General features: G+C 35.0%; 1 protein-coding gene across 3 annotated transcripts in view; it reads right to left on the reverse strand.

Moving 5' to 3' along the window:
• The window catches only part of MSRB3 (methionine sulfoxide reductase B3), a gene marked incomplete at both ends in the record, with an annotated part of 129,587 nt that extends 114,108 nt beyond the window's left edge, over positions 1-15,479 (reverse strand). For 2 of the 3 annotated variants that reach the window (XM_080705085.1, XM_080705084.1), the window contains one exon: positions 15,359-15,434. In XM_080705085.1, coding sequence (XP_080561211.1) covers positions 15,359-15,434 — 76 coding nt within the window. Of the gene's footprint in view, positions 1-15,358 lie in introns of all 3 variants that reach the window. The other variant, XM_080705086.1, reaches the window with a different exon arrangement.
• Positions 15,480-15,847: the final 368 nt, after the last annotated feature.

Raw genomic sequence — 15,847 nt, forward strand, 5'->3', positions numbered from 1 at the left:
TTGTCCACTAGCAGGGTCTGTTTTCTCTAGATTCACTCCTTTCACAAGGGGTCAGGGCCAAGGTTCATACAGGATTCTCACAAAGTCTATAAAATATTGAAAGGCTTTCTAACTTCCTGTTAAGAAGTAAATCAGATCTGCTACCTAAATGCTTAAAGTACTTTTAAGTCATAAATTTTATATTTCAGTGTGAAAGAAAATCTAAACAAAACAAAAACCTAAAGATCCTATAATTTTAACTCTGGTTCTAAGATTAGAAAAAAATTAAACTATTAAATATTTTCTCAAGATAATGAATGAATAAAAGATGAGAATATCTTGTTTTTCTTTGAATTTACTAGGTTAAAACAATAAAGAACATGTTGCTTCTATATTTTAAAATGTATAAAATTAAAGAGTAATTTTTACCATAAATTTTAATTTTCAATTAGTTCTTTATCATATTAGAAACTGAACAAAATTTTATTCCAGGATGAGTAGCACTAGAATTTTTAAAAATCTAAATATTGTGCAATTTTAAAATAAAATGTAAAATATATATAACACGAATTATTATTGTGTGCATGTATGTATATGTGTTTGTATTTTAGCAATTCAATAAAGACCTTAAGAAAAAAAACTGCAAAGGATAGGGGAAAGAAAAGTTCCCTACTTGTAGAACATACACAATTCTTCACATTTTTCTCTGAGAGTATAAATATATAGGAAAAACATTCCTGAGATTAATATACAATTTAAGATGTCAGGACACTTTGCTGCAAGCCTCTGGTTTCCACAAGTCTAGGGCTGCGGGGCCTATTTTGAGGATCACTGATCCAAGACTTTTTATTACTTAAGTTATTAAAAATACTGGGTGTCTACAGAGTGACAGGTACTATGTTAAGTAAAATCAAATCATTTGTTCTACAGTTATTTATCAAGTACCTACTATATGCTGACATTACTCTCAGTACTTGTTATATACCCAAGAATAAAGCTCCTACTTTTATAAAGCTCCCATTCCAGCACAGGTAAGAGAAGACAGAAAAACACAATAAAAATGAATAAGTAAATTAAACATTCTTTTATAATATAACTTATATCACCGGGCGTGGTGGCGCACGCTTGTAATCCCCGCGCTTGGGAGGCAGAGACAGGAGGATCGCGCAGGTTCGAAGCCAGCTGCACTGGCTTAAGAGACCCTGTTTCCAAATAAAAATATAAAATAGGTCCGGGAGTGTAGCCTAGAGGTAGAAGGGCTTCCAGAACCCCAGTACCAATAATAATAATAATAATAATAATAATAATAATAATAATAACTTACATCTATAATGGTAAGTATGCAGGAAATTTAAAAAAAAAAAAGCTAATCTGGAGCAGGGCTATGGAAAATAAAGAGTACCCGGAGTAAGCACCATAACCTTATAGAGTCAAGGTAAGTCTTACTACAAAGGTGATACTTGAGCAACGTCCTGAAGGAGGGCGGGGAGGTGGGCTGCTATCTGGAGAAGAGCTTTCCAAAGGCACAGAGGAAAAGGCTGAGGCAAGAGATGGAAACACTATGAAGTTCACACACCAGTGGCTGAGACAGGAAAGGGAACTTGAATGTAAGGCCGAACACCCAAATATGAATAGAGTAAATAAGCGATAACATGCAAAGAACATGCATTTAAACTAGGAAATTTACAGCCACATATCTCGAAACAGACATTGTCTAGTGTTACTCCTCGCTTTTTTTTTTACTTCAAGGATATTCTTAGTGAATATCTTTTTAGCACAGTATTATACTCAAAAAGCTCTCAGAAGGTAATTGTCTGGCTGAACTTTGAACATGCAATCAGCATGCAGACTGTGCTAATTTACATTGTCTACTTAATGTGATTCCATTTAGACTATAGACTATCATTCCCAACCTGGAGTCATGTGTAAGAGGATACCCAGTAGATGTTTTTGGTGATGAATTTTGGATGAGCATAGAGAACAAAACCCTTTGGTCAAACAATGCTTTTACCCATCTGAAACATTAATAACTCTCCTGTTCAGAAGGATCCTGCAGGTAATAGCAGGGAATATCCATTACTAAAGAAACCATAAAATCAGCACCTCAGCTGAGGTTCCATTTAAAATCAAAAACTGTCTTAATTTTTACATTTAGGCTCAATTTCAACTGTGCTTCATGTCCTAAAGAAAACAAAACTGCAAGTCTTAGAAGTCTTAGAAGTCATAAAGCAGACAATTGTGTCTTTGTAAGCAAACACTTTTTCTTTTCTGTATGTGAGGAAAATACCAAATCTTTATTTGTCAGGATAATCACATTTCATACTGTCTCACCATTTTTCTATTACTTCACATAAAATAATTCTGCACATCATTTTTCGTTATATTGTACTCTTGCACACACAGAGTTCTAATTAACATCAATGGGCATGCTAAGCATGCCAAGGCAACATACCATTTCAAATTTCTTGAATTAAACAATACCATATGTCTTAGTGGTGCATAGTTGAATGATAAAATTGCTCTTCCGGTTTCCAAACTGGAGGTATGAATAGATCAATTCAAAAGACATTGCAGGCAAGTTTTCCTTCCAAGTGCACGCACTCTGTGAACTTCATCCCTACTACCACCCTTCAAACTAGTGCATTTCCTTGACAAGGTATTGTTTACATGAGCAAACACAGTAGCTTGCAATATCCTCAAACATCTTCAGTTGTTTTTGCTTCATTTTCCCAAACACACTGTAAATTCTTTAAAGATATAAACTGTTGAGCATACTACTAATTCATACTTTCTACAACTATTTATTAAACATCTACAGTGAGTCAAGAATTGCAATGAGTACTGGAAAGAAAAATAAAGTTCCTGACCATATATGCTAGCAAAAAAGATAAGACCATCACTACCATGTGAGGTCTTGGAATAAGGGTATGTGCAAATTTCTGCGTAGAGTTGAAAAACAGGACATTAACACTCTTAAATTCTGCCCACCTAAATTAGCCATGTCTAGTTATAATTTGAACACAGAAAATTCAAATATTTATAGAAACAGTGTCTACAGGGTCAGAGTGCCAGAGAAGATCCAAGTAGGGAAAGAACTTCACCAGGACCAGCTGATAGACGCATGATCGAATATGTACAAGTCAAGGTGGCAAGTATTCTATCTTGATGAAAGCTATGCAAGTAGCTTTTCATGTAAGCTATAGCAGCTGATTTTGCAAAGGGGAGAAAAACAGGATAAAAACGTAGATTCAGATTTGAAAGGAAAAACTGGGAATTTGATAAATAAGGCAATTTTAAAATTAGGGGAGGAGAGTTAATGGGGATAAATATATTTACATAGTACTTAAAGCTTACTACTATGACTTAGTAGTCTAGCCTTAACATAGTAAAATCTCATTTGTGAAGCTGTATGATTTTCTTGAGGGGAGACAAGACAGCACACTACCACTACATCTATCCTGAAGAAACGCTCATTAATAACTATAATAACATTAATAACTATGAAAAACCTGAATAACTATAAGATAGAAGCCACATTTTTACATATCTTTTACTTGCATGTCATAAAGTTTTAACTGTTGAATTCCTATGTAGCATTTTACTGGTATTGTTTAAGTATCATAAAGAACTAAGTATTTTTATCAACTTTGCAAAATTTAATGCAAATACTGAGAGCAATGATTTTCGTGTTAATGTGGATCATAAAGCTTGAAGTTTAGAGACATATTTTAAAAACATGGTTTGATCCCAAAAAGCATTTTGTTACTTGCAAAGCATATGCGGAAAGAGAGAATTTTTAAAAGCACTTCCATCAGCAAGTGACAATTGTGGAAGAGAAAGTCACTAAGCTTCAATTCTATCAGATTGCATGTGAAACGTCTGACAAAGTCGGAATTCCCTGTTTTTAATTTTTTTAAGTAGGGTCTTCACTAAAACATCATAGCCTATACAGAAAAAAAAATTAAAAACAGACAGGCTCATTTCCATTCTACATTTCACATGCAATCAAAAAGATTTAAAAAAAAAAAAAAAACCACTCTCTCTTTCCCAGCCTCCCTCTCCTCCGCTTGGGGAGCACAGTCTACTAGAAAGATGAGAAGTAACAACCCACAAAAAGGAAGGAAAGGATCCTCCCTTAAATTATGGTGCAGAATTTTATTCAGATTAACAATGAATATACTTCATTGGAAGAAAAATATAATGGATAACGTCTAAAAACTCAACTTTGCATACCTCCAAAATTATATGGGCCCACATCAAATTCCAAATCTAAGTGAAGTACATGGACAAAATCCAAGTCTGCAGTTGCCACTCAGTACACTGCAAAATTTGACTCTAAAGCTCCAGAAAAGAAAAAAAAAAACTGATTCTGGAGGTAAAAAAAGTCAAAGATTTCTTTCTTTTTCTTTTCTTTCTTCTTCTCCCCACCCCTCGCTTTTCCCCAATAACTCAAGTCACAAGACTTTGAAATTACTCACTTTCTCCTAGAGGGACAATGCTCATATATATTTCAGTCATCTTGTATTCCTAGACCCTAGCCATGTGCTTAGGCAAGAGAAAGGACTAAAAATATATTTTTTTAATTCAATTTTCTCCATCTTTTTTTTTTTTTTTTGCAGTACTGGGGATGGAACCTGGGGGTACTATGTCTCCAAGCACACCCCCAGACCTATTTTTTTATTCTTTATTTTGAAACAGGGTCTCATTGAGTTGTCAAGGGCCTCACTATGTAGCTGAGGATGGCTTTGAACCTGCACAATCCTCCTGTCTCAGCATTCCAAATGTCAATTCTCCATCTTAATTATTGTTATTTAAATCTCCCTAAAAAAGATTTTCTAAATGATGCCTCTGGCTGTGTTTCTTAGAACTTCATTTAAAAAACTTTAACCATAACATCTGCTTAGTAAATCAGTGAACATTTTTAGGAAAGATTGAATGATAATAGAGAGAAAAAAGTAACTTTCTCTTTATTACTACTCTCAATCTTTTATTACCCCTCTAGAATTCCATGTTCAAGTCTTTTTATTATGCCTAATATTCCACTAATTCTCTGGATTTAAAACTAGGTGATTACCTGGTCTAGCATTCCCCCAAAAGCATTTTGTCAAATGCTTGTTCTGAGAACAATGCTGCCGGGTCATTTCTCTTGGGAAGTGAGAAGGGGAAGGTTCCACAATCCAATCGAATTAGAAAAATCTAGGTTACATGGGTTTCTTGATTTAGACCTTCTCAGAGACTTTTTATGTGGATATGTTTTATTAAATATGTGATAAATTGATATACCATTATTTTATGCTCCACTAGAAAGGAGAAAAAGGGGGGCCAAACTATGATACATCCATATCACAATGATTTTAAAGCTGCATCCTGATTAACAAGCTGGTAAAATTTAAAAAGATACATCTTAGGATTTACAAAATAAAATAGCATATAGTTTCTCAATTTGATGAAGAGATCCATTCTACAGTGTAACTAGTAGAACCAGTGTTTTCAGATTATATTTGGAACATGACAAACTTCTAATCCAAAAACCCTCAAGAGGAAATTAAAGCCCAAAGCTGTCACTTGGCCTGATCACAAGCCTGGTTAATGTGAGGTAGGATGCCTTGTCTGCAGGCTTCCTCCATTTATTCACTCACTCCATCTCCCTTTTGACCCCATGCTTGGCTGTGCTTTTATATACCCATCTATCATGAGTCCATGTGCCCACGCCCATTCCTGCCCCTCTCATCTTGTCCCATCCCCTACCCCTACCACTTCCGGCTAATTCTGTCTACATGCACCCTCAATATCCTTCAGAAGAACTGCCATTGTGTGAAATCCAATTCCAAGAAGCCAGGTGGCCATCTGGGGCAGGAACAAGTACTGTGCTTCTCACATCTACTCCCTGCCTCCGTAGTGAAACAAAAGAGAAAGTGCTTACAGAGACTCATAAAGCCATCAAGTATATAACTCCTTTCATCCTACAGATAATAAAATTGGACCCAAAGTGGCCATCTTTCTCATCAGAATACACATATTTTAAGAACAAAGACTACATTACTTACAATGGGACATTATTTTGATACCTAAGATGATGCTACTTCAATAACCAGCCATTCATTCAACAAATATTCATTGAATGCCAATTATGTGGCAGAAACAATTTCAGTTGCTGAGATGTAGTGGTAAAACAAAACAGAAAAAAAAATCTCTTCCTTTCTGAGCATATATTGAAGGAACTGAGAATTTTTTGTAATAGAAAACAATTTTGCCCAATCAAACGACTTTCCCCAGACTTACGGGATGTCCTCTCTTTTTCCCCATACTTTTTTTTTTTTAAAATCTATTTCTTCTCTCTAACAAGGAACTAAGGTTCCAGAGGACACGTTTTGGAGAAATACCAGCTAACGTAACCTGAGAGTCATATCTAATTGTAAAAGATTTAACAATGTTATAAAGTTCTCCATTTACAGATGAATGGGAATAAAAGGTACAAAACAAAAACTCAGAGTCACAAAGCAAGTTGTTGACAGAAAAGAACCTGTAAATATACAGAATAAGCAGCTACTCTCTTTATCAATACCACTAATATGATGGAAAGCTCTGAAACTTGCTGTGATGTTATCTAAAAGTGCACAAAATAATTAAAATATGAGTCAAATGGAGTATGATATGAACAGCTGTGTCACTGTGAGTGAGCCTACATGCATTCCTGCAATTAAAAGCAAAACCTTACACAACTGCAATTATAGAACTCTGGATTTTCTTTGCTTGCTTAAATTTCAAATAATCTAATGATTTAAATTAATATCTTATTCTTTGTTTTCAACTATGTGGATGAATATAGTAAATAAATTTAGCATCGAAGGAAATGCCTATCACAAAAGTTGAGTATTGTAAAATTTGTATCGCTCTTATTAATCAACTAAATAACTGATATCTTCATCAGTTCATGATATTTTTATAACATGTATTTTAAATGACTAATACAAGTGAAAACATACTAAATGTAACAAGGAAAAAAAGGGAATTTAAACAAAATCAGGATTTAAAAATTTCAAATAAGTAGTTGATTTCAAATCAAAGACCCAAAAAGTAATTAGGGATAATTTGCTATTGCTTCTCAACAAAATCTATTTTTAAATTTTTAAGTTAAAATGTATCTAGCAAAAGCTTCCATGACAAATTCGATCTCTAAATAAAATATTTTGAAGCTATAAACTAGGTAAGAAAAATAATAGAAATTCATTAAGTATCTACCCTCAGTATTAGTGAATCTTTGTGAATGTCCTTCATGGCTCATTCTTTCAGTAAACTTGTGTGTGTTGAGAGAAAGAGGCAGCTCATTTTAATAAATCCTTCTATGATCTGTTAGGTAACATTAATGTAAATATGTTTAAATAAATAAATACCTAATCACCCATATGAGTCCCCCAAAGTCCACATTTTCTAAACATTTTAATCCTATAGATTGTTTATAGAGCTAGTAATACGTTTTATATTCTTTACAGTCCTTGTTAATTAACTACTGAATTTCTCAAAGCTAAAATTCATTTAATTTCTTTGTTCATATTCATTTTAACCCTATTGCTCCTAGATATTGATACATATAATTAATCAATCATATAAATAATTTATTTGATTTTAATATTATCCACATTTAATAAACCATATGCCCAACACCTTATTTATATAGATATATTCTTCTGTACAATTTAGTACTGAGTAATAGGCATTATCCACAAACATTCAAAAAACTCATCTGATAATTAGATGCCACACAGCAACTTTTCAACATTAACTAAAACTTTATTATATCATCACTAAATCATTTTGCTTTAGGAACAAAATAACTGCATCAAAGTACTCATTAATCAACATTTTAAATATAATTTTTCTTACTTTCCTAAAATATTTTCATTCATTCATGTAAAAAACAATTCCTGTTTAGCAGTCAACATGTTAAACTAATAACATTTTCAAGATTCTATAAAAATTTAAAACATAGCAAAACAAAATGTGAAATTTTCTTTCATTCTTGGGTGGTCTGCTGAAGAAAATTTAGCTGTATATGAAACTATAAATTACTGGTAAATCAGCTATTTGGATAGAAGATAAGTGAATTTATGAAACCTTGTTTTAGTTTATAGAAAGTCTACACATGAAAGACAATTTCAATGAAATGTCCAAGCAAAGGGAGTTGGAATCCTATTGAAAACGGAAAAAGGTTTTCACTTTACAAATATTGTTTGAACATAATATAAGCAGAAAAAAAACTGTGGTTTGTAAATCCATATGTTCTTAACTAGATGTTCTTTATATACTTTTAAGTTTTCACAATATACCTATGTGCTATCAATAAGCTTCCATGCCGTGAAAGAATGTAAAACTAGTGCCATCTACTGGAAAGAGTGGATACCATTCCATGAACTAACTGCAAATTACTTTGTGAATTATGAGTTAAAACCTATGTTTTTAGAAATTATTTGCTTCTCTTTCTTTAAAAAAAAATCCTCATAAGGCATTTTAATAAAATCAAGTTAGTTAGGTTGGACAAGAAAACTGGTAGAACTGGAGAAATGAGGGCATTAACTCTCAAAGCACCTGGGGAGAATTCTATTGGTGACACCAATCTAGAGATCAGAAATACTGTGTCTTGATCACAGCTTTATATTGGTTTCATATGTCTCTTTGAATTGAAGTTCTGAGCCCTATTCAAAGATCCCTTCCTGTGGGCTGGGATGTAGCTCAGCCTTGCAGGTACAGCACTCTGGGTTCAAGTCCCGGTTCCAAAAAGACAAAATAATAATAATAAATAAATAAAACAAAGATCCCTTCTTGAAGAATTTCAGATCTAACAAAAAAAAAATTTTTTTTTGGTACTGGGGTTCCTGGAAGCCCTTCTACCTCCGGGCTACACACCCAGACCTACTTTTACATTTTTATTTGGAAACAGGGTCTCCTAAGCCAGCGCGCGCGGCTGGCTTCAAACCTGCGCGATCCTCCTGTCTCTGCCTCCCAAGCGCGGGGATTACAAGCGTGCGCCACCACGCCCGGCCTAACAAAAAATTTTTGAAAATTTGTGTTTAAGTGTGTGTGTGTGTGTGTGTGTGTGTGTGTGTGTGTGTGTGTGTGTGTGTGTTTCTGGGGAAAAGATCATAGTTTTTATCAAAGAACTATGAAGGTGGTTTATACTTTTGTGATCCAAAAAAGTTCTTGAAATTAATATATAAAGTTAATCTATTCAGGAAATGAACAGCACAACTGACAAGTTCAACTTTTAAAAAATAAGTATTACATCAGTTGCTATGAATGAGCTCTTGCTAGCTCAAATAATAATTACTTTTTTTGGAAAATCGTGATTCATTTATTTTCATATGAGACAGGTTATGTGTGCATGACATAAAAACTTAAAAGAGTCACCACCAAACTGTGCTAAGGACACTGCACAAGATTATACAGGGAAGAATCTGTGCAAATTCATCTTCTCATATGAGATGTTAGGAAAAATATTTTTCTTTAAATAGTCTGGTTTATAGTCAGGAACACAGATTTGATCAACTGAACAAGTAGACATCTGCCCCCTCTTTATGATCAAATAACAAAAACAAATAAAAGCCAATACTCTTACTATTAAGATTTTTCTTTTAATATGCCATGAGACATCTTGATTGTACATTTTCCAATAATTACTTTTTTACTTATGGGCATTGTTTATTAAATGCTTACCCATAGCATTTCCTCTTTAAAAGTGGCTAATTTAAAGAAGAAAAAAAAACAATATTAATCTGTTTCAAAGAAGTGATCAAAAGAGCCAGAATTCTTAACTCTCACAGAAAGTATAAGATAACTTATTCACTTCCTCAGTTAACATACCACCAAAATCCAAATTGTCTGAGAGAAAAAGGAAAAAAAAAAAAAAAGGAAAAAAAAAAAAAAGAAAAGAGCTTCTGGATAGTATACACCAGATCTGTGTTACCCATTTATTGTTATTAATTTAACTACAATGTGATTTATACCTAAAACATCCACTATAGTGTATTAATATAATAAAGCAAGAAAAGATAAGATATTTTTTACTATAAATTCAAAACTCAACTAAACCATGAACTTTACTTTTAATCTTCCCATATAAAAGAGTCTCAAATAAATGTGTACCCTCTGTTGTACTTAAAACTTCACCTACATGTAAACTTTCCAAATGTTTACTTATTCGCTTAACAAATATTTATTAGGCTGCAGGCACTGTGCTCCACTGTGCTCAGCTCTGGCCCACAAGCCCGTAATTCACTGAGCTCTACTTATACAGATGATATTCCATGACTTTTAAACACCACGTGAGAAATCTTTCTCTAAGACTTCTAATCTGTCCATTTGATTATTATGCTACAATATCTTTATGAAAGGCACCACAGCCGTCTGGCTCTTCAATTCACTGGTAACTGTTAAATAAGTCCCTAGAGTTAAGTAAGAGCCACAACCATATATTATCAGCATGATGTTAGAGAAAAGCATAATTTATCACTATAATTAGCACTATTTAGGCAAACACCCTCACTTGGCTGAAAACTACCATGATATCTAGCCTAAGCTGCAATTACACTTAATTTTTTATCTAGCATTAAAACTATGTGTAAAATTGTACTTCCTAATCACCCCTCAGATAATGCTTCAGTCTGGATATAGTGGCCAGAAATTCTAATGTGCGAATGGAAAATATTTCTCTCCACCTACTACAATCTAGTAGACTTTTCTTTAGGTTTGTAGCATTAAATAGTAATAAGTGTTAAGATGTAATTAACCTAAAACCAAAAGTTAGAACTGTAGTGCTAATAAAAATCAGAGAATTTCAGAGCTCAATAGATTATCTAATTTTAATTCTTAAGTTTAAAGATACAGAGTTTGAGACCTAAAGATGATTATAGGTTTATACAGGATAACACTAGTTAATGACACAGCTGTGGTTAGAAGTTTTCTGACTCCTATGACAGTGCTCCTTTCAATACTTAAACTGTTGGAGAAAATTAAGAAGAAAATCCGGGAAAGAAAAATTAGCTTTAATGACAAACATGAGTGAACTGTAACTCAGATGTACTTGATAAGCTCTAAATTAAAATTATGCTTTATTAAAAATAATAAAAGAAAATCAAAGCTGAAAAATGACAGATCACTGTTTGGGGATATGGCCTTTGTGCAGGTCAATCAGGTTATAATCACCTTTAAGAGTCTGTTGCAATTATTTTTAGTTCTGGAATTATTTCATGTTGAATATTCAAAAATAGTAGGAGACTGGCTATGAGACAGAAATCCTTTTGATTTACAGAGATTTCTCTGTAATGGGGTTTGACCAAGGAATTCAATTACAGCAAGACTTCAAACTTTCACCTTAATTTCCTGTATCTCTAATTTTGACCACTTCTCTCCCTACTCATACAAAGTAATAAAGATTAGAATTCCTGTTTCAATTTCATTTTATATTTCAAAGCTTAGTTTGTCTCATTCTTGAAATTAATTTCTTCAAAATTTCTATGTATTTATGAGTAAAATCCAATTAGAGAAGTAAATGATAAAGATTTTGCTAATGTTAAAGTTATACACTATGTAGACACTAGAAGACTAACTTTGATAACACTTGAAAATCAAGTGGACCTTGAATGGTTAATTAAATAATTATGAAATACTATTCTGCCCAACTCATTTGCCAGATTAAAATGGATCTAGAAGTCCTAGGTAAGAAAGATTAAGGGTTTCTCTGGGCTTTCATCAGTATTGGGTAGTAAGAATAAAATAAAGCAGGGTGTGATATAATCCCCAGAACCACTAAAATAAAATAAAATGTATATTTATAGAATTAGCTGTGTATGATACTGTGGACTGAACTCATGGGAGAATTCTACCACTGAGTTACACCCCCAGGCCTTTTTGTGTTTTGTTTTGAAACAGTGTCTTGCTAGGTTGCTGAAAGTCTCACTATGTTGCTGAGGCTGTCCTCGAACCTGCAATCCTCCTGTCTCAGCCTCTCATTTCCTGGGATTACAGACATGGGCCACTGCGCCCAGCTAGGACTTGAATTCTGGTTCAACAGAAAATATAAGAAAAATAAAGGAATCAAAACAACATATTGAGATAGTTTTCTGAAACATAAAGTGTATTTGTGGCTCCTGTTAAAGTAGTTCAATGGAAGACAGGCCACATTTAAATGTGTTGGGGTTTTTTGTTGGTTGGTTGGTTGGTTGGTTGGTTGGTTGGTTGGTACTGGGGTTCCTGGAAACCCTTCTACCTCCGGGCTCTGAACCTGTGCAATCTTCCTGTCTCCGCCTCCCAAGCGCGGGGATTACAAGCATGCGCTACCACGTCCAGCCTATTTAAATGTTTTATAAATGTGAATTTTATAAAAAAAAAAAAAGTGTGTAGAGATGGATACATGTGAGCCTGGTCACAGGTGCTGGTGCTTACCTTGTGTCAGCCAGTGTTCTAAGTACCTTTTATATCACAATCTATCTAGTTCTCACAGCAACTCCTTTAGGTGGCTACCACTGTTACCCTCATTTTGCAAAGTTAAGCCACATGGCCACTGAGAGGCAGAGCTAGAGTTTTAAACCCCATCAGTCCAACTCCAGAATTTGTGTGCTTAAGCACTATACTGTAAGTGTTACTTCTTTAAAATTACCAGCTTTAGCCAGGCATGGTGGCACATGCTTGTAATCCCAGCATTCGGGAGGCTGAGACAGGAGGATTGAGGTTAACAGACAGCCTCAGCTACTTAGTGAAGCCCTTTGCAACTCAGTGAGACTGTTTCAAAATAAAGGCTAAAAAGTAGGGCTGGTGGTGTAGCTTATAAGTAGAATGCCCCTGGGTTCCATCCCCAGTATTGCAAAAATAAATAAATATATATATATATATATTACTAGCTTTGTTGAATTTATCCTTGGGTCATTTTGTCATTAAAATGTAAAGGTATTTATATTTCAATTAAACAGTCTTACTATGAAACACTTTAATTCCATGACTGTCCTATCTCAAGGAATATACTGTTAATAAGCAGTTTCTATAAATACTTAACCTTCTCTGTAGACAGCAAACCTATGTTACAAGAACTTTGCTGGGGCTTTTTACAGTGAAAGACAGTTACATATAAACTGAATAAATTTCATAGTCCAACTAGATAATGGAAACTAGATAATGTTTCTTTTTTTTTTTTTTTTTTTTGGTGGGTCTGGGGATGGAACCCAGGGGCATTTGACCTCCGAGCTACACCCCCAGCCCTATTTTTTATTCTTTATTTTGAAACAGGGTCTCACTGAGTTGCAAAGGGCCTCACTAAGTAGCTGAGGCTGGCCGTGAACCATGATCCTCCTGTCTCAGCCTCCCGAATGCTGGGATTACAAGTATGCGCCACATGGCTAAAATAATGGTTCTAACTGCGGTACAGAATACACAGCGATGAGGACACCGCAGGTGGCACAGGGATGGGTGGCTAAGCTACTCCCTCTGGCTCATACACAATGCGATGAGTAAACCTTGTCAGCTCTACAGGCTGCATCTCCCTAATCTTTCCTCTTTCTTTTCAAACCTACTACAATGGCCATTATTAAGGCTTACAGCCTTTCCTGACACCATCCAGCCTCAAACTCCTTCAATATACTATATGATAGAAGCTCAGGGTGTGTGGGGTGGGGGTGTGTTGAGAAGATAAATTGGTTATTGTTTGGGGCCTTCATGCAAATCTGCATTAGCCTCTTTTTCTTAAAAAGAAAGTATATTTCCTGTTCAAATACAGCCTGCGATAAGTCCTCCCCCTTCTTATCAAATTGTCATCTCAGCCCCTCTCAGAAACACCTGGAAAACCATCCCAGACCTTGCTCCATTCTAAATCAATACTCTATAAAATGCAGATGAAGTCACTCTATTCCCTTCCTCTCTTCCCCTTAGAACACCCTGTAGGTCTGTCATGGTTGGGGTGTCCTCCCTTCCGCGCCTTTCCTACCTGCCCTTGCCCTCCCCAGCTACCCACAGTAAATAGCCTGTGTTTTCTGAACCTACACTGCTCTTTCAGGCCTTCGTGTTTTGCTCAAGATACACCCTGTGTTAGAAAAGTCCTCATTCTTCCTGCTCCATAGGACTAACTGCGGCTCACAGTTTGAGATTCAGCTCAAGCACCATCTCCTCCCTGGACCCCTCCCGTAAATTTCAGAGACCTTCCCTCCCCTTCAATAGTGTATCCCTGAAGAAAAGAGGCCCTTCCTGCCCTGGACGCCCTTAGCATCCCAGGTGTAAATGTCTCTGGTCTAGGCAGAGCACCATGTGGTCCAAAGGTCCTCACACAGTTCAATCACTCCCTGTGCTTGAGCACAACTGGCCTCATCTCCTTTATCATTGTATCTTTACTGCTTAATACAATGCCTGGCACTCATAGATGGTACTCAGCAAATGTTTAATGAGCTAGAATTATATTCTATCTCCAATGTAGTAATAGATAGATATGCATTAATGGAAACTGAAATAATATTGATCACATTCACAGGAATAAAATATTGGACCATTAAAACTTTTGTAATAAAATTAAAATATTAAATTTGTGATATAGGCTCAGGGAAATTTTGGACTTTCACACTTCACTTGTTAAAATGCTCAAAAATTACATTTTAAAAAGTATAGTGGCTGGGCATGGTGGTGCACACTTGTAATCCCAGTGCTTGGGAGGGTGAGATAGGAGGATCGCACAGGTTCAAAGCCAGCCTCAGCTACTTAGTGAGGCTCTCAGCAACTTAGTGAGATCCTGTTTCCAAATAAAAATATAAAATAGGTCTGGGAGTACAGCCTGGAGATAGAAAAGCCCCTGGGTTCTACCCCCAGTACCACAAAAAAACAAAAAACAAAAAAAGTATAGTGGTTCTAATTTAAGAACCAGTTGCCATAAGCTCTGTTAGTTCTATTTATTAAGTCACTGTTAAGTAGAATATTTTTTTCTTTTAAACTATAGTAAGTAAGTAACCTAATTATGCTAGAGTTGTTTTATTTATTTTTTCCTAAAGAGATGGCCACATGTAGAATAAAATGAATTTTATTCTATATGTCTTAGTTTATGTGATTTGGGGCAGTTTTTTACTAAGACTGCTGCAACATTATGATTTTCAGATGTGCAGTTTGCATTAAAGAACAAGAAGATATCATGAAATATTAGTGACAATTATATACTAGGCAAGGAAACTAAAGACTGTGGAAAATGAATTCTACTCAAAGTTGAGTGGTGATTTATAACCAATTTCCGTCTTCAAATTAGGACCCAAATAAAAGAAAAGGAAATTTAGCAAAGCATGGCGGTGTATCATTTCCTGCAGCAGAAACACCCACTCAGACCAGTGCCCTCACTACGAACAGCACAACAAGCAGCAACCTGAGGGAAGCCCACAGGCTCGCAGGGCTACTGGCTGGCTCTTTGTCACCAAATGCAGCAGGTTGAATGCAGACATCACTGGGATATCTTCACCAACAAAACGAGAGGCAAAAGACAGGGGCAAGAGCTGAGTAGGAGAAAAGAGAAAACAAAAAAACAAATTAACACATCACAAATGTTAAACACATTCATTGAACAATGGTTATAACTTCATCTGGAACTGAACATACACAGTGCTAACACATTTCAAATGCCTATCTTTCAGGCAGGGAGCTTACTTTTGACCCAGGCTTATTTATATGTTAGGAATAAAACACACACTATATAAAGGCAGTGTCATCTGTGAACACATTGTGCAAGAGGGTGAAGTTTAAAATAGTTGAAAGGAATTAGCTTTACTGAGTTCATACCATGTGACAGGAACTGTCTCGGGCTTAAAGTATACAATGCATCATTTAATTCTTTTATAAAACTAGAAAGTAGATTTTA

The sequence above is a fragment of the Muscardinus avellanarius genome (genome assembly GCF_963383645.1).
Source record: "Muscardinus avellanarius genome assembly, chromosome: 11".
Taxonomy (NCBI): Eukaryota; Metazoa; Chordata; class Mammalia; order Rodentia; family Gliridae; genus Muscardinus; species Muscardinus avellanarius.